At 34.5% G+C, this 19626-nt stretch overlaps 2 protein-coding genes across 2 annotated transcripts; one reads left to right on the forward strand and one right to left on the reverse strand.

Moving 5' to 3' along the window:
• The first annotated feature begins 320 nt into the window (after positions 1-320).
• Positions 321-1867, forward strand: LOC144845139 (uncharacterized). The gene has a single exon (XM_078702295.1). The coding sequence runs from the start codon at positions 608-610 to the stop codon at positions 1865-1867; it is 1260 nt and encodes a 419-aa protein (XP_078558421.1). The 5' UTR covers positions 321-607.
• Positions 1868-7371: 5504 nt separating this feature from the next.
• Positions 7372-18754, reverse strand: LOC144845162 (myeloid-derived growth factor-like). The gene is made up of 5 exons (XM_078702314.1): positions 18546-18754; positions 16255-16305; positions 15564-15701; positions 15158-15218; positions 7372-8298 (listed from the first exon to the last, which is right to left on the reverse strand). The coding sequence occupies exons 1-5, from the start codon at positions 18684-18686 to the stop codon at positions 8219-8221; spliced, it is 471 nt and encodes a 156-aa protein (XP_078558440.1). The 5' UTR covers positions 18687-18754; the 3' UTR covers positions 7372-8218.
• Positions 18755-19626: the final 872 nt, after the last annotated feature.

Below are 19626 nucleotides of genomic sequence, written 5' to 3' on the forward strand. Positions count from 1 at the left end.
AGTCTCGCATACATTAAAACTAATTATGCTTGAATTATATTTGACTGTAATTTACTATAACTATTAGAAAAAGTCAACAGCTTCAGGCCTATAGTCCTATATTCGTAAATAAAGTTATATATTAATTTTCATTTGTGGGATTTGCTGTGTACTGCAATTATATATTTATGAACGCAGAAATTTAAGTACCTTGACATTTCAGTCAACAAATGTTAATGGCAGTAATGATGATACTTGTAATCATTGTTACAATCAGAGCTACGGTTTTGTACGTACAACAATCGCCTAAAGTAAATCACACAAATTATTATGTACCGAATCACGTGGTGGTTTATGTTAATTGCAGTTTTCATTTGGAAAGCTTGTGCGAGATGTTCACTCACGTGATAATGCATCGAAGAATAAAGTGGTGATTTAGTCATGAAAAAAACAATCCGCCAGCCGGTGCGGTTAATGTCATTCAACGTTTATATTAAACTACACGGCAGATCGATACGAGATCACCATATGCATGCATTGAAAAGATGCACTTTCTTTAAAATAATTTATACTGAGTACGGTCTATAATAGCGTTTGTGTTTACCACTGTAGGTAATATACTGAAATAATGGAAAAAACAAATACAACGGATGTGAATATTACGGATTCTATTCGAAAATATTCAACTTCGTCAGAAGGTGCTGTAGAGCCTGTGTCAAGGACAAGGAGGTTACAAGATCTACAATGTCAACAAAACCTAATTCCACACGGGCGAAGCTTAGATTCCGTCAGATATGACAATCGCAGTCATAATGTATTGAGGACTGATATTACTGATGCTCAATGTTCTGAGCCCGTTGACGGAATCATTGCAAAGAAACGAAAGCGACGCCTGGTTCGGAATCACGTGGTTGGCGTTGTCAAAGACCTATCGAATGTTCTGTATGATATAAACTCAGTGACATCAGAACTTAGAGGAGTTTTGAATCAGATAGAACGAGTGACTTCACATATTGAACATTCTGCTATGACGTCAAAGGCAGCATTGCACGTGTCTGAGAAAGATATATCGTTATTAAAGTCACCGATATTGGTGGAGACGTCGACGAGTAGGCCTACATTTCCGCCACGCTCATCGTCATGGTATGGCATATCATCTTCCTATTCAGTAGATGAACGTCCGAAGAAAACAACACTGTTGAAAAAAGCAGACGTGTTGCAACAAATAAAGGTTTCAGAAGATCAAATAAAAAGTAAGAGTGCAGTTAGTGAAACCTCGTCCGCAGTAGAATGTCACCAAACATGCAGGCGATCGTTTTCAGCCGATTGGTGTAAAAGAGTGGAGACAGAATTACAAAATGGCAAATGTAGTTTAGATAGAAGTCAAACCATGAAATACCAAGAAGGCACTCACCAACGATGGCTTGACAGACCAACTGATTTTAATTGTTCTTATAAAAGTGCTCTTCATAATAAGAAATGGAGTGGAGTAGGTCTACAGCCTTTTAAGAATGTTACTCGCGTTTCACATGCAGAAAACCATTTGGAAAGTTCAGACAAAGGTAAGAAAATATATGTTCAAGAACGTTTAAAAAAATACAGTAATTCTAACATTTTGGAAAAAATATGCCAACAATCAAAATATTGTCAACAAGACCAACTTAAAGGTAAGCAAGAAACTCCTGCAAGGAACTCGACGTCATCGCGATATCGACATGCCAGTTGTTCGAGATCAAAGTCAATGCCGACAAGTTTAAGTAAATGTATCTTACAAAAGAAAAACGATGACGTTGAAGGTGCCGATTTTTGTGCCGATTATGACCGTGAAATAAATACCTGGACGACATTTGCAATGGTACATATAGACAGAGAAGACCAGAACTTTTAATGGCCAAGCACTTCGGAAAAACTATGGAATATATTATCGAAATGGAAGGAGAAGTAGTAATGTAATTAACAATATAGATACAGTATACAGTAGATACTAGTAACACAATAGATATATATATCCTAAATCAGGATTCAACTCTGGACCTTGGCATTGGAAGGCAAGCACTTAACCACCAAGCTACAGATCCACCGTGTTTTATTGAGTGGTTTGTCTCAGATAGTAATTAAAATGGTGGTTTGCAAAATTACACATTTATAATGTTTGAATAGTGTTAACATTACGTAACATGTACGGTGCTGATAGTCCCAGATTCTTAATTTACCATTATAATGTGAATCACTTGACAGTCTCTTTTGCTTCAGAATTAATATTTATGTCTACTTCCATTTAAATGATGTGCATTTCCAAACTCTTCATTAATTTATCATCATTAATTTCTTTTATATGCTGTAAACTTTCATAACAACTCAATTTCTATAAAACCTTTAGCATATTGCCATCTCCTCTACATCAACAGACATGAATATCGTTTGCTTTATAATCTAAACATTCTATAGAATCTGCCGATTTACAGGAAAATCATACTAATACATACAGTATATATATTTCCTCCATTCTAAACCTAACTGGCGCTCCGGCGATTTGGATTTCATGCCATTTAATTAGGCTTTATGTAACTTGTTAATATAGCAATTTGTGGGGATAGCAATTCAGACCAACAAATATCAATAGATGGCAAAAAGAGTTAAACAACTGGACTAGAATAGAAGATGACAAATAAAAAAGCATAATCACATTAACTTCCGTGAACCCAGAATACATTAATTTGCAATATATTAATTAACAAAATTAAACCAGGTTGTTTTGAAAATCAACCAGTGATTGCTTCTTTTACATTTCTTTGTTCCGGGCCCGGGAATCATTTTATGGCTATGGCTTTATATTACTATATTTATATTAGTTTCATTAAATATCAAAAGAATAAAAACGTTATTTTATCCAAGCCGATTTCTACATTTATCAAACTAAATGATTGATTTTAATATTGCCATAGAAACGACCTCTCTCGGGCGTGATTTAATTACTTCTGGCGTTTACATAGTGATAAAATCTCTAAAAGAAAGTGATTTTGTTCAACTCTAAAACCTTGAGTATCCAATGAATTAGTTACAGTTCGCTAAATTTGTGTCATTTAAATTTATTTTCCTCTGTTGCAATGATTAAGTATTCAAATGAGAGGATCAGGCAGCCTATACGAGTAAATACTCGTTGCCTCCTTATTTCACTTAAGGTCAGACCGGATAAGCATCCTACTTTAACTCATACCAAGTCAATTAATAGGCCTACTTGTGAGAGGCTCTAACGAAGTCAAATTATTATGTTTTGGTGAGTTCACATTAAATATAATATTAATACTGCGTTGGCGTCGAGGGCATCTTCTCTTCTCTCATTATGTTGTGCCACTCGGGGAGAGAGATGCGAATCTACCATTCTTTTAAACACAGTTTGAATGTAATAACTAAACATTCTTAACCCCGCCTTCCCTATTAACATTTGATATCTGTATCGCCAATACAGAAAACATACATGGGCTGCTGAACTTTACAAGTTCACTGCTTCTATATAGATTTAACCTCATATCCATTATCAAATCGCCGACATTATGCTTGCATAATTACGCTAGGCCTATGAGAATAGCACATGAAAATAGGTTATTTGATCAATAGTATTTAAATAGGCCTACAAGAAGAATCATTGTTTTTTTTAAAATTCATATTCATCGATTTTTGTAATTGGTTAATCGTTATTTGCTTTACCGCTATATCGGCTTAAATAACTACAGTTGACAATAATACACAATGGTAACAATGCTGATCATTTAATTTGGTTAGATCATTACAAATAGGCCACGCGAATATAAATATTGGTTTACATAAGCCGATAAGTGACCAGATGTCACTTGTTGGAGCACGATTGGATCACTGGTAAATTCTTGTAAACAAATCACACGTATAGTTGAAGAAACAGTACAGAACTGTCACTGCAGATTACTCTAATAGATGACATTAAATCTATAAAATTTGTACAAGTAACTAGGCCTATTATGATCCTATGATGATTTGAGTCCAGGCAATTCAATTATGAGTTTGACCTACCAAATTGTAATAATCATAATAAAGTTGATAATGGTCAATTAATGACTTTGAAGGTGGCTCCCCAATAAAAAAAAAAATTAACAAAGATAGAAGCATCTTATAATAATTTTCAGGTTTAGGTAAACACAGTCAGCATTACTTTCATTTTCTATCTGAATGTAGGCTATACATTGTGTTCTCAGCTAATAAATGAATACAATATGAACTAATGCGGACCTTGTATAACGTGTGCTCAATGTAGTATGATGTAATATATCTCCATTATTGCGGTATCCTCCCCATGTGAATGCGAGTAAATATCAAAATGTGGGACAGAAGATGATGGTAATGTAGGCCTATGTTGCAAATGATAATGAGGCCTACTGGAATATAGGCCTAGCCTACAGACACTACATATAAGTTGCCTAAGCATAATAGTTGACACGTGTTGTTTTAATGTTCCATATAAATGACAGGTGATGTCTCGTACCACTCCACATCCTCATCTTTTAATTGAATCAGCTTACTGATTCTCACTCGTTCCAGACTGCTGGCGCATCATGTTCCTCCAAAACTTTCCTTATTCTTTCTTTACCATATCATCTTTCCACGTCACCTTTGGCCATCCTCTTTCTCTTATACATCCAACTTCTAAATGCCATGAATCTCTTCACTGGTTCATCTTCATCTTTTCTTAGAGATAAAGACGAACCTCTCCATCCCATCCATCTCAAGCTACTCCTCATAATAATAAATAATAATAACTGGTACTTGATATAGCGCATTATGCTGAAAGCCTCAATGCGCTTTACAAAGACAGAAAATTTAGAAAAATTACAAATTAAAAAGTTGGGTTTTGAGGAGAGATTTGAAGACACTGGTGGAAGTAGCCTGACGGATTTCAATAGGCAACGCATTCCATAGAGAAACGGATGCCGAAGAAAATGAACGATTTCCATAAAACTTAGTGGAAGGTTGAAATATATGGGCAAGAAGAGACTCAGATCTAGATGTCAGAGACCGCTTAGGAACATAAGGTAACAACTTCTTTCATGCCAGCTTAACACCACATATTTTTCTTATCATTACATGCCCTTTCTGTTGTTCTTCTCAAACTTCCTTCTTACAATAGGCCTACAATGTTTAATTCGGTCTATTAGTTTTCAGAGGTTTTAACACCGCAATAATAAAGATTCAGACGAACTGTTTGATAAGATCCTAGCGGAATAAGATGTAAACGATTTTTATGGAATAATGGCTAGCGTTTTCGATCGATTAGTTTGGTACTTATTAACTTATACTGTATACATACAAAATACAATAAACTTTATTACTGCAGTTCACCCCATCTAATCCCCGTAGCTAAATTTTAATTTTCTTCTCAAGTCCAGATCAATTACGGCATTGTTCATTTGGTAGAGATACACATGATGGCTCAAATTGTTCAGAATGTAGCCTACACATTTACATAGTAATGAGACATTTTGTCACAAAATGGTTGAAAGTAAAGATGATTGACCTTTAACTTTTATCTATGTGGCATTTCCATATTATTGGCAATTATGTGTGGTAGCGATTTAAACTCTGGCTCTAAAAACTGAAAATATACATATTTACTTTAATAAAACATTTTGCAAAAAAAATGACCGGAAACGCTATTTTTGACCTTTGACCTATGCTATATCTCGATAACAACTGACCGTAGATATACAAGTCATATTATGACTCAAATTTTTCAGAATATATACATTTATATTTCCTATAGGCTAATCAGATATTTTGTCACAAAATGATTGTAAAAAGTATTTTAACCTTTAACTACATAGCAATTCCATATCGGGTATAGCGACAATTTATTATATTATAGATTTATACGATTTTTGTATAAAATTAAATACCAAGAATAGGCCTACATATTGTTATTGACTTGTTAAGTTTACTAATATTAATAAAGTATTTGAAAAAGTGGATCAACGCCAATTGCAACACTATTATTTGCGGTACAACATCTGTATTTGGTCTTAGCACTGAGAGTATTGGCAGATGTTAGCATTTTTCCATATTCTGACCCACTTAATACAGATTTTTAATTATATTTCTAATTAATAGTCACTTCGTTACTAAATAGTATACACAATTTCACACGTATTCGTAGTATTTGCATGCAAATCGTATAAAACTCCTCCACACATAATTATCGTGATATGGAATTCTGAAAATGGTCCCTTTGCTGAATATTCTATTTCGTAGCTCGTGATTCCCAACGTTGAAGAGGACGTTGTGCGACGGTTATCCATACACAGAAGTGCTTAGTGTTTTGTAAGTCTTTTTGGTTTAAGTTAATGATAGATATAGGTACTATTAATTATTATTAATAGAGATATCTTAGTTTAAACTAAGCATGTATTAGGCAACATTACAGCCTTGAGCAGATTTAAGTATTGGCAGATATTGCACAAGTTGCCTCTGACTGCCTTAAGTGTAAGGTTCTATGTATAACAAAACGCCTGTTAAACCCTCTAAACAGATTGTAGTTTTTTAAAATGTTGCAAGAAAACGAAAAAAAGAAAGAGACAACTGAAAAAGTCAATAGTCAGACACTTCTTGGTCAAGCAGTGTCACTTGCTGAAAGACGTAGCTACAATAGGACACTCTCCAATAGTGTCTAAAGTGACTATGATGTACAAGATTGTTAACAACATTGTGGATATTTTATTTTGTGAAATCCTCGTCAGCAACCAGAGGTCACATCCAGAGGTTCAGAATACCCAAACCAGAACAATATGTACAAGGGTATGTTCTTTCCAAACACCATCCGTTTTTGGAACAATTTTTATCAGTAATGTTGACATAAATTGGAAATCTGAAATTGTTTAAAAAAATAAAAAAGGAAAACAAAAAATTATTTTAAAAAATGTCCAAAACACACACAGTTTATGGAAAATTAGGAAGCCCAGCTGCATAACTGTGACCAACCCATATGCACAATGAAGGAACAACATCGTTGTTCCAATTGCATTGTTGTTATCGATCATGAGGTTACATATTTTATATACATTTTTTCGTTCGTTTCGTTGTCCATCAGCAGGATAACGCCAAAACTATCTTTACCAAATTTTAACCACACTAGTATCACGAATTCTGCTGGATCACTTTTGGTACTAAATTTTAAAACAATTCTAATTTTGGAGGCATTTAATCTCCGATTGCTCTTGTTTACTATTCATTCTGTTACACCTCTATTAAAAAAATTCTCGATAAAAATGACTGTCCCGCGACTTTAAATCGAACAATGTAATGTGCATGTCATGCAGAAAAACAAAAACACAATAGAACAATAACACATTCATTTTAAAGATATTGAATTTTATCAAAATTATATACAGTACAAACTAATTATAAGTCTAATAAATATTCAGTAAATGCATACAAAACGTCAGTTTACCTTTCAACTTTACTTTTCAAGTTTAAGTTATAAAAGCATTAATGATATAACTATAATAAAATTTGAATATCACTCAAATTATACAGAAATGTTGCTTTTTAAAGATTCTATTTCGTTTTCATAAGTACTGTAATATCAGTTTAAAATTTGTTAAATGTAAATTGATTTCAGCTGCAATCAAGCAGAATTAGGAATTAAGGCAGCTTCAAACTCAATTATACATCATATATCCCACTAGTGAATCTAATCACAGTTCTATGTGGAAATCTAGTAAAATCTACTGCTAGTACCATTCACATTGATTAGAAATCCTGGAGAGGTCCTATTTATATTATTCCTGCACCAACAGTTGTGCAATAAAAAAAAAGCTTAAATGCAAAATAAATGTTCGGCCGATATTTTGTCTATGCTCACTCTAGTCAACACCTGTGATTAAACCTGAAACTAAAACTGATGTGTGCCAACTCCGTCTCGAGAGTGGAGTTATTTGTATGAGGAAAAAACCTTGCCTCATTATTTGAAGCAGTGACACTGATATTGGTAGCAAAGCACCACCAGCACCCAAATATATAATACTGTACTTATTCGAATAAACAGCACCCCCACACCCTATACCTCGAATAAATTCCCCCTCCACCAATAGAACATCATTTGGAATAAACGCCCCAACGCCCTTAAATAAACATCCCACCACATACATTACAATATTGTATTATACCACATTCTATTTGTATACGACTGACAAAGCATTTTTGGTGAAGGACATCTTCAGAGTTCTGATTTCGGATTGTGTGCCAGAATTGTTATGCGTGTTAACTGTGATCGAAACATGTCTGCAGCATGGTAAACTGAAAGATAACAAAAATAATAATAGTAATAATTGAGAATGTCATGTCTTTAGTAACCGTATTACCAAATATGAAATAACAATAAATCAAGGCCTTATATTTAGTAATTTGAATTTATTAAGTACACATTGAGAACATAACAGAACAGTAGCACCAATGGGGTCCCAAAAAGCTAGACAAAAATTATTTACTTAATAGATGATGGTAAAGATCATTCAAGTCTTTTAGTTTAATATACTTTATACTGTTGTAAATCCATGCTAGGCTAGCATTTTTCATTGGATTTTCTTGTCACATTTTGCACTCACCCACAGAACAACAAATATTTCTTTTAAATAAGCAAAGGGTAATGGAGATGACAATGATATACTGTACTGTCAACATACATGATTTAAAGCTCCATTATAGTTTTCAAAAATAAATTCTAGGACTAAGATATTAATTCTTATAAATACCCACTGTTGTAAACGTAGTATTCTAAACATTCAAGAAACTAATGACTAGATGCTTAATAACTAAAAAAAAAACACATTTTTTAGATTTTTATTGTTATTAAAGGGCATTTGGTCATAATAGAAAATATTGGTGTTCATTGACATCTTGCCTAGCTTATCTTTAATCATTTTATTTTTGCAAATATTAAATGATTTTTTAAAAACTTCTTTCAAGTCACGCTATTTTTAACAAAATGAAAATAATGAGTAGTGTTAATATTCATTTCAATGTTGATCCCTATCATGATTTACCAACATAATAAATTGAATACCTTCTTGCAAATACTACTTTTTTTATTCAAATCTCAGTGCACTTCATTCCTGAAATAAAATCAGTCTCTGCAATGCACTCTACCCCTGAAATCAAATCAGTCTCTGCAATGCACTCTAATACTGAAATAAAATCAGTCTCTGCAATGCACTCTAATACTGAAATAAAATCACTCTCTGCAATTCACTCTACTACTAAAATAAAATCAGTCTCTGCAATTCACTCTAATACTAAAATCAAATTAATCTCTGCAATTCACTCTACTACTAAAATAAAATCAGTCTCTGCAATGCACTCTACTCCTTAAATTAAATCACTCTCTGCAATGCAATCTACTACTAGTACTAAAATCAAAGTAGCCTCTGCAATGCACACTAATACTAAAATCAAATCAGTCTCTGCAATTCACTTTACTACTAAAATAAAATCACTCTCTGCAATGCACTCTAATACTGAAATAAAATTAATCTCTGCAATGCACTCTACTACTAAAATAAAATTAATCTCTGCAATGCACTCTAATACTGAAATAAAATTAATCTCTGCAATGCACTCTAATACTGAAATAAAATCAGTCTCTGCAATTCACTCTAATACTGAAATAAAATCAGTCTCTGCAATGCACTCTAATACTAAAATCAAATTAGTCTCTGCAATGCACTCTACTACTAAAATCAAATCACTCTCTGCAATGCACTCTACTACTAAAATCAAATTAGTCTCTGCAATGCACTCTATTACTAAAATCAAATTAGTCTCTGCAGTGCACTCCACTACTAAAATCAAATCACTCTCTGCAATGCACTCTACTACTAAAATCAAATTAGTCTCTGCAATGCACTCTAATACTTAAATAAAATCAGTCTCTGCAATTCACTCTACGCCTGAAATCAAATCACTCTCTGCAATTCACTCTAATACTGAAATAAAATCAGTCTCTGCAATGCACTCTACGCCTGAAATCAAATCAGTCTCTGCAATGCACTCTAATACTGAAATAAAATCAGTCTCTGCAATGCACTCTACGCCTGAAATCAAATCAGTCTCTGCAATGCACTCTAATACTGAAATCAAATTAGTCTCTGCAATTCACTCTAATACTGAAATCAAATCAGTCTCTGCAATTCACTCTACTTCTAAAATTAAATCACTCTCTGCAAATGCACTCTACTACTAAAATCAAATCACTCTCTGCAATGCACTCTACTCCTTAAATAAAATCAGTCTCTGCAATGCACTCTACTTCTAAAAATAAATCACTCTCTGCAATGCACTCTACCCCTGGAATCAAATTAGTCTCTGCAATGCACTCTACTACTAAAATCAAATCACTCTCTGCAATGCACTCTACTACTAAAATCAAATTAGTCTCTGCAATGCACTCTAATACTAAAATCAAATCAGTCTCTGCAATGCACTCTACTACTAAAATAAAATTAGTCTCTGCAATTCACTCTAATACTGAAATAAAATCAGTCTCTGCAATGCACTCTACTTCTAAAATTAAATCACTCTCTGCAATGCACTCTACCCCTGAAATAAAATTAGTCTCTGCAATGCACTCTAATACTGAAATCAAATTAATCTCTGCAAATGCACTCTACTACTAAAATCAAATCACTCTCTGCAATGCACTCTACTCCTTAAATAAAATCAGTCTCTGCAATGCACTCTACTACTGAAATCAAATTAGTCTCTGCAATGCACTCTACTACTAAAATCAAATCACTCTCTGCAATGCACTCTACTACTAAAATCAAATTAGTCTCTGCAATGCACTCTAATACTAAAATCAAATCACTCTCTGCAATGCACTCTACCCCTGAAATCAAATTAATCTCTGCAATTCACTCTAATACTGAAATAAAATCACTCTCTGCAATGCACTCTAATACTAAAATCAAATCAGTCTCTGCAATGCACTCTACTTCTAAAATTAAATCACTCTCTGCAATGCACTCTACCCCTGAAATAAAATTAGTCTCTGCAATGCACTCTAATACTGAAATAAAATCAGTCTCTGCAATTCACTCTAATACTAAAATCAAATTAGTCTCTGCAAATGCACTCTACTACTAAAATCAAATCACTCTCTGCAATGCACTCTACTACTAAAATCAAATTAGTCTCTGCAATGCACTCTAATACTAAAATCAAATTAGTCTCTGCAAATGCACTCTACTACTAAAATCAAATCACTCTCTGCAATGCACTCTACTACTAAAATCAAATCAGTCTCTGCAATGCACTCTACTACTAAAATCAAATCACTCTCTGCAATGCACTCTACTACTAAAATCAAATTAGTCTCTGCAATGCACTCTAATACTGAAATAAAATTAGTCTCTGCAATGCACTCTACTAGTACTACTAAAATTAAATCACTCTCTGCAATGCACTCTACTCCTTAAATAAAATCAGTCTGCAATTCACTCTAACACTAAAATCAAATTAATCTCTGCAATGCACTCTACTACTAAAATAAAATCAGTCTCTGCAATGCACTCTTTTACTAAAATCAAATTAATCTCTGCAATTCACTCTAATACTGAAATAAAATCAGTCTCTGCAATGCACTCTACGCCTGAAATCAAATCACTCTCTGCAATGCACTCTAATACTGAAATAAAATCAGTCTCTGCAATGCACTCTTTTACTAAAATCAAATTAATCTCTGCAATTCACTCTAATACTGAAATAAAATCAGTCTCTGCAATGCACTCTACGCCTGAAATCAAATCAGTCTCTGCAATGCACTCTACGCCTAAAATCAAATTAGTCTCTGCAATGCACTCTACGCCTGAAATCAAATTAGTCTCTGCAATGCACTCTACGCCTGAAATCAAATCAGTCTCTGCAATGCACTCTACGCCTGAAATCAAATTAGTCTCTACAATGCACTCTACGCCTAAAATCAAATTAGTCTCTGCAATGCACTCTACGCCTGAAATCAAATCAGTCTCTGCAATGCACTCTACGCCTGAAATCAAATCAGTCTCTGCAATGCACTCTACGCCTGAAATCAAATCAGTCTCTGCAATGCACTCTAATACTGAAATAAAATCACTCTCTGCAATGCACTCTACGCCTGAAATCAAATCAGTCTCTGCAATGCACTCTACGCCTGAAATCAAATCACTCTCTGCAATGCACTCTAGGCCTGAAATCAAATTAGTCTCTGCAATGCACTCTACGCCTGAAATCAAATTAGTCTTTGCAATGCACTCTACGCCTGAAATCAAATCAGTCTCTGCAATGCACTCTACGCCTGAAATCAAATTAGTCTCTGCAATGCACTCTACGCCTGAAATCAAATTAGTCTCTGCAATGCACTCTACGCCTGAAATCAAATCACTCTCTGCAATGCACTCTAATACTGAAATAAAATCAGTCTCTGCAATGCACTCTACTAGTACTACTAAAATTAAATCACTCTCTGCAATGCACTCTACTCCTTAAATAAAATCAGTCTGCAATTCACTCTAACACTAAAATCAAATTAATCTCTGCAATGCACTCTACTACTAAAATAAAATCAGTCTCTGCAATGCACTCTTTTACTAAAATCAAATTAATCTCTGCAATTCACTCTAATACTGAAATAAAATCAGTCTCTGCAATGCACTCTACACCTGAAATCAAATCACTCTCTGCAATGCACTCTAATACTGAAATAAATTCAGTCTCTGCAATGCACTCTTTTACTAAAATCAAATTAATCTCTGCAATTCACTCTAATACTGAAATAAAATCAGTCTCTGCAATGCACTCTACGCCTGAAATCAAATCAGTCTCTGCAATGCACTCTACGCCTGAAATCAAATTAGTCTCTGCAATGCACTCTACGCCTGAAATCAAATTAGTCTCTGCAATGCACTCTACACCTGAAATCAAATCAGTCTCTGCAATGCACTCTACGCCTGAAATCAAATTAGTCTCTGCAATGCACTCTACGCCTGAAATCAAATTAGTCTCTGCAATGCACTCTACGCCTGAAATCAAATTAGTCTCTGCAATGCACTCTACGCCTGAAATCAAATCAGTCTCTGCAATGCACTCTACGCCTGAAATCAAATCACTCTCTGCAATGCACTCTAATACTGAAATAAAATCAGTCTCTGCAATGCACTCTTTTACTAAAATCAAATTAATCTCTGCAATTCACTCTAATACTGAAATAAAATCAGTCTCTGCAATGCACTCTACGCCTGAAATCAAATCAGTCTCTGCAATGCACTCTACGCCTGAAATCAAATTAGTCTCTGCAATGCACTCTACGCCTGAAATCAAATTAGTCTCTGCAATGCACTCTACGCCTGAAATCAAATTAGTCTCTGCAATGCACTCTACGCCTGAAATCAAATCAGTCTCTGCAATGCACTCTACGCCTGAAATCAAATTAGTCTCTGCAATGCACTCTACGCCTGAAATCAAATCAGTCTCTGCAATGCACTCTACGCCTGAAATCAAATTAGTCTCTGCAATGCACTCTACGCCTGAAATCAAATCAGTCTCTGCAATGCACTCTACGCCTGAAATCAAATCAGTCTCTGCAATGCACTCTACGCCTGAAATCAAATCACTCTCTGCAATGCACTCTACGCCTGAAATCAAATCAGTCTCTGCAATGCACTCTACGCCTGAAATCAAATCACTCTCTGCAATGCACTCTACGCCTGAAATCAAATCAGTCTCTGCAATGCACTCTAATACTGAAATAAAATCACTCTCTGCAATGCACTCTACGCTTAAAATCAAATCAGTCTCTGCAATGCACTCTACGCCTGAAATCAAATCACTCTCTGCAATGCACTCTACGCCTGAAATCAAATTAGTCTCTGCAATGCACTCTACGCCTGAAATCAAATTAGTCTCTGCAATGTACTCTACGCCTGAAATCAAATCAGTCTCTGCAATGCACTCTACGCCTGAAATCAAATTAGTCTCTGCAATGCACTCTACGCCTGAAATCAAATCACTCTCTGCAATGCACTCTAATACTGAAATAAAATCAGTCTCTGCAATGCACTCTACGCCTGAAATCAAATCAGTCTCTGCAATGCACTCTACGCCTGAAATCAAATTAGTCTCTGCAATGCACTCTACGCCTGAAATCAAATCACTCTCTGCAATGCACTCTAATACTGAAATAAAATCAGTCTCTGCAATGCACTCTACGCCTGAAATCAAATCAGTCTCTGCAATGCACTCTACGCCTGAAATCAAATTAGTCTCTGCAATGCACTCTACGCCTGAAATCAAATCACTCTCTGCAATGCACTCTAATACTGAAATCAAATTAGTCTCTGCAATGCACTCTACGCCTGAAATCAAATTAGTCTCTGCAATGCACTCTACGCCTGAAATCAAATCAGTCTCTGCAATGCACTCTACGCCTGAAATCAAATTAGTCTCTGCAATGCACTCTACGCCTGAAATCAAATCACTCTCTGCAATGCACTCTAATACTGAAATAAAATCAGTCTCTGCAATGCACTCTACGCCTGAAATCAAATCAGTCTCTGCAATGCACTCTACGCCTGAAATCAAATTAGTCTCTGCAATGCACTCTACGCCTGAAATCAAATCACTCTCTGCAATGCACTCTAATACTGAAATAAAATCAGTCTCTGCAATGCACTCTACCCCTGAAATCAAATTAGTCTCTGCAATGCACTCTACGCCTGAAATCAAATTAGTCTCTGCAATGCACTCTAATACTAAAATCAAATTAGTCTCTGCAATGCACTCTACGCCTGAAATCAAATTAGTCTCTGCAATGCACTCTACGCCTGAAATTATATCAGTTTCTGCAATGCACTCTCTACTCCTCAAATGTTCTTTTTTTCACCTCTTGGAATTATTTGTACCATTGCACTTCATTGCATTATTTGTATAATATCCAAAAATGATTGAAAGAAATATATGTTATGTTTTTGTAGCACAAATACTGTATAATAATGATGACCTAGTTTTTTATATCATTCTCTTAAAACTGAATTAATAAGAAAATAATATGTAGAAGATGAATGGTGTTTCAGACAGGACAAAAATGACATTGTGAATTATGATATTATTTAAGCATGATATTTACCTTGATTTTTTGTTTCATCCACTACATATTCTTCACTTCGTAATTGTGCTCCTGAATCTCCCTGAAAAAAAAAAACATTATATGTCACAATTAGACAATAGGAAAAATTAATCCCGAGAATAACATCCCATCTGCTCTACATTTAGTTCTACTAGCACTCTTTTAGGTTTCCCGATATCTTTTTTTCTGCGGTGCTACGGGCAAGCACCATGGGTGTTGGAAGCACAAGTGGTGAAAAGTTTTCTTGTAGAAGTGTTGGTAGCCACGATTCAAGAGGTGCACCTAAAGCAGCTTTTATCTGTGTTCCGTCAAGGAAATTTATCAGGGAGGGAAAATCTCCCATTTCAAAGGATGCGCAATGTTTCTAATTTAAAAAACCTTATTTTTGTGACATTCCTTAACATACCATAACTTCTGCTTCTGCTATAGATGCTCCTACAACAGCTAATTTGAATTGCTGAAAAAATAAGTAAGAGCGACCATCAGGTCTCTCAACACTACACATATAACCTTCTTGCTCTTTAGAAATTTGGAAAAGCCATTTCTGGAAAGCAATAACACAGTGAATACATTATCAATATTTTGTACGAGGACAAAATATTATACAGAGAATAATTTCGCCAGTGTAGCATAGCAACAAAACTATTCAAATTTTACCTTACTGCTACACATTTACAAAATTGTATAGAAAATTATAGGCCTAACAAGAAATGGGTCAAAATAAACTCATTTAAAATTAATGTTAATTAAAACAATATTAATTGTTTTTTCAACCTTCCGCACAATATTATATTGAAATATGGGTTGAGGTTTAGGCCAAATTAGTAACCGCATAATTGATCACCAGTAACTTCTGTCAAAGCATTTCGGTCGCAGTGAACAATAAAAAACATTCTTTTAATATATTTAATTTTTATTAAAATACAATCAAAATTAGTGTAGTAATTTTAACACCATAGCAATATCACTTTTTAGAATTTCGTGTCACAACACAATGCGTGTTCATTGGGATACCTACTTATATGTTGGGTTCAAAATACAAAGTGCTGATCTGATACTCATTAAAAAGTGCAGAAAACTAATTGGAAATAGCTTACCTCATTTGTACCTCCCTGTGCAGCATATGTAAAAATGCATCCAAATGTACCCTAAAATACAACAGAAATAGAGGCATGAATTTGTTTTATTCCCAACAATAAGCATCATGATTATTAGGAAATGTTCTAAAACAAATTCTCCCTCACAGTTGCACTAGGCCTAAGAAAACAATAAGGAAGGTCGAATGAGAAAAATAAATTACTGTAAAATGTTCTTAAAAGATTTGCCTACATTACTAAATGATAATAACAACAAATTAGAAAAATGTTTTTGATCGGCTAAAATCTGACGGAAAAAAGGACAGAGTTGAAGCAGTGCCTATGCTTTTATTTGATTTATTAGGGACACTTGCAAAAATACAATATGACAAGACATAAACATGCAACAATTAAACAATTAAAATAAATAGAATTTATAAAGATAAACAAAATAAAACAATGCACAAAATAATTAAAGAATCAAAAGAGAAATCAATTAAAACAATAAAATTAATTAAATTGGACATCTCAGAGAGAAAAGACAGGAGATAGGAAGCAATTAAAAACAAGATGAGAAAAGGAAGAGAATTTAAACACGTTTGAGCATTGAAGCTAGAAGACTTTGAAAAGTTTAAAGTAAGTCTGGGTATAAGGAGATCACCGTTAGTGATCTGCCGTGTGGCCATGCGGCCATTAGATGTGATCTTAGCAAGTAATTGAGAGATAGATTGAGGAGCAAGATTATGGAGAGCTTTAAATGAAAGACAGCCAAGTTGATATCGATATCTCTTATGAAGAGGAAGGGTATTAGCAATGGTGAAGTGAAAAGAAGTTAAATGAGTAGTAGGTGGAAGATGGAGAAGGATATGAATAGATTGTTGGATTTTTGTTGTTGGTAGAAGTAGGTTTAGAGACCCAGACAGAGCAACAGTCAAGTTTGAAGAGAAATAAATAAATATAAAAGGTGAAGAGAGGCAAGTAAGTAGGTTATTGAGTTTACACTTTATTAACTGTGTTCATTTGCCTTTTAAAATTGTTCAATTTCTTAATCATACAGTGATGTACAGTAGGCTAATTGTTTAAGAACATTTTACAGTAAAAATGTTGACCATAAGACTGTGTCCATAAAGGAATTTTTAAGTAACTTGTCCTCTGAAAATAAGGTTGTCCCTCTATGTTATTTTTGTTTTTGTCATAGCATTTTTTGTCATCGATCGTTATTATAAAAAATATATACGGTATGTTACCAAATCAGTATCATTAATAAAATTAAATACTAATATAATCTAAACGTTATTCATAGACAACAAAATCTAAAAATAATGCATGAACTACAGGAAAACGCTATACAAAATAAACGCGAGCGCCCTCAGCGTGCAAATTCTTTGACACAAAAATTTCTTCTAATCTTCAAAGCCGTAACTCTTTATATATATGGCTCTGATAAATGCGAAGTTGGCAGTCAATGAGATGTTATAAGCTGAAGGCTAGAGGGCGTACTCCAGACTGCAAAATGATTCCAACAGGAGGGGGAATCAACAAGATGGTGGCTGTTAATGTGTTCAAAACAGACAGATGTTATAAGCCGAAAGCTATAGGACGTTCTCTAGACTGAAAAGTGATTCTAACAGGAGGGGGAACCAACAAATGTTCAAACATTAATTAATATAAAAAATAATAATCTAATATAATACATTAAGACCACATAAATTACACATATTCTTGTTAAAGCACAGTTTTTTTTCTGTTGGAAGTTTTTATAAAATTAAATATATTGTTAATCGCAATGGAATGAATAATTTCTTGGTAATCTAGATTTTTTGTTGGTTCCCTCTCCATGAAGAATCACTTTTTGAACTGCGAAAAAACAGCACTGGAGTTTGCAATCTATAGCCTTCGTCTATAAAATCTTTGGTTAATGTACATATTGATTAATTTATACGCAGTTGCTACGTCTACGTCTATATTCAGACGATCGAGCCAAAGGCCCTTTATTTTAACCTGAAAAAAAAAACACATTCATTTAGGGAAATGGTGAGAAAAGGCGATGGTCAACATTCATTGGCTAAATTATGATCTTCGTATACAAAGATTATCAGGCGCAACGATTAAGGACTATATCTGGACGAACGCCTAAAGACGATAGGGCCAAACGTACAAGACGATCCATTTCTTATGGGCCCGATCGTCTCTATGATGAACCCGATCGTCCATGGACCCGATCGTCTGTTTACCAATCATACATAATAATAGGCCTATCTACTACTAGGCGGCTAGGCCTAGCTAGCCCTGGCCTAGCTAGGTAGGCTTACCAATTTCTTTTCAGTCACATGGACTTCCCCACCAGGTTTAACATCAAACTCGTCTTCTATCATTCCACGGGTAGCATGAGCTGTGACCGGAAAGTACAGGGTACACAAAAGTATACATAACTGATGAAATTCAAAAATCATTATTATCTAAAATTGTTGCGTAGCATTACACCATTGATTATAATGACACTAGCACAAAATAAAATACACGCCGCGAAACTTGTAAAAAAAAATTTCCACCCGGTCCATTCCAAATTACAAATGGGGTGGTCTAAAATAATAAAACAACTTCACCATACTTGTAACTTTAAATAGATACAAATATTATTATTATAATGGAATAAGAATAAATAGAAAAATAAATAAAAAATACGTTTATAGACATCTTCGTTTTTATGTTATTTAGGCCTACTTGTTTCAGATATAATAAAACGCTGACTCTACCCGTACTAGTAATGATTAAAACTGCACTGAACTCCAAATACGATGATGCCACGTCAATTAGTGGGATTCCCCAAAAGTATGATTCAACTAGTATAAGTATAGAGATATGTTCAATAGGAACATAAATCCAGAGTTTTTCGGAATTAGAGTTTGATGCCATGTGTTGCGTCTGGCCAGATCAGAGGGGCTACCTGTACATTTATAGATGTTGTGCCGCACAATAATTAAAAGATGAAGGTGTTAGCCAAATGACCAGGTACAATTACTTTGGCTATCTTGTTGAAGGGATTAACAATGTAACAACTGGTAATTGCTTGAACTGTTCTGATGTTGCACATATTTTTGTCTTATCCTCCTGTGCTTGGAGGATGACTGTTGTTGATGAAGGATTCTGGTGGTGAGAGGATGCCTTTACCCATACGGGGAATGCATCCACCTTCAAGAATCGCATCGACACAATGTAGTTGATATGGGGTTTAAAAAGGCACATCGCCTAAACTTTCCCATTATAACTAAACTAAACTTACTGATTTGATGTTCGAAGTGAATGTTGAGATAGTGTCAGCTCTGACTCATTGGTCATATCTGACGGCTTAGTTTTATCAACTATGAACTTGTCTCAATGAAAAACATAAAT

Source organism: Antedon bifida, chromosome 6 (genome assembly GCF_963402885.1).
Source record: "Antedon bifida chromosome 6, ecAntBifi1.1, whole genome shotgun sequence".
NCBI lineage: Eukaryota > Metazoa > Echinodermata > Crinoidea > Comatulida > Antedonidae > Antedon > Antedon bifida.

What these genes read in the sequence shown, in the direction of transcription:
- LOC144845139 (XM_078702295.1), top strand. Translation starts at nt 608, where the DNA reads ATGGAAAAAACAAATACAACGGATGTGAATATTACGGATTCTATTCGA.
- LOC144845162 (XM_078702314.1), bottom strand. Translation starts at nt 18,686, where the DNA reads ATGATTTTTGAATTTCATCAGTTATGTATACTTTTGTGTACCCTGTAC. An exon ending in ATGTGACTGAAAAGAAATTG is followed by an intron (nt 16,306 to 18,545) that starts GTAAGCCTACCT and finishes GTTGTATTTTAG; the next exon opens with GGTACATTTGGATGCATTTT. An exon ending in GGATGAAACAAAAAATCAAG is followed by an intron (nt 8,299 to 15,157) that starts GTAAATATCATG and finishes GTTATCTTTCAG; the next exon opens with TTTACCATGCTGCAGACATG.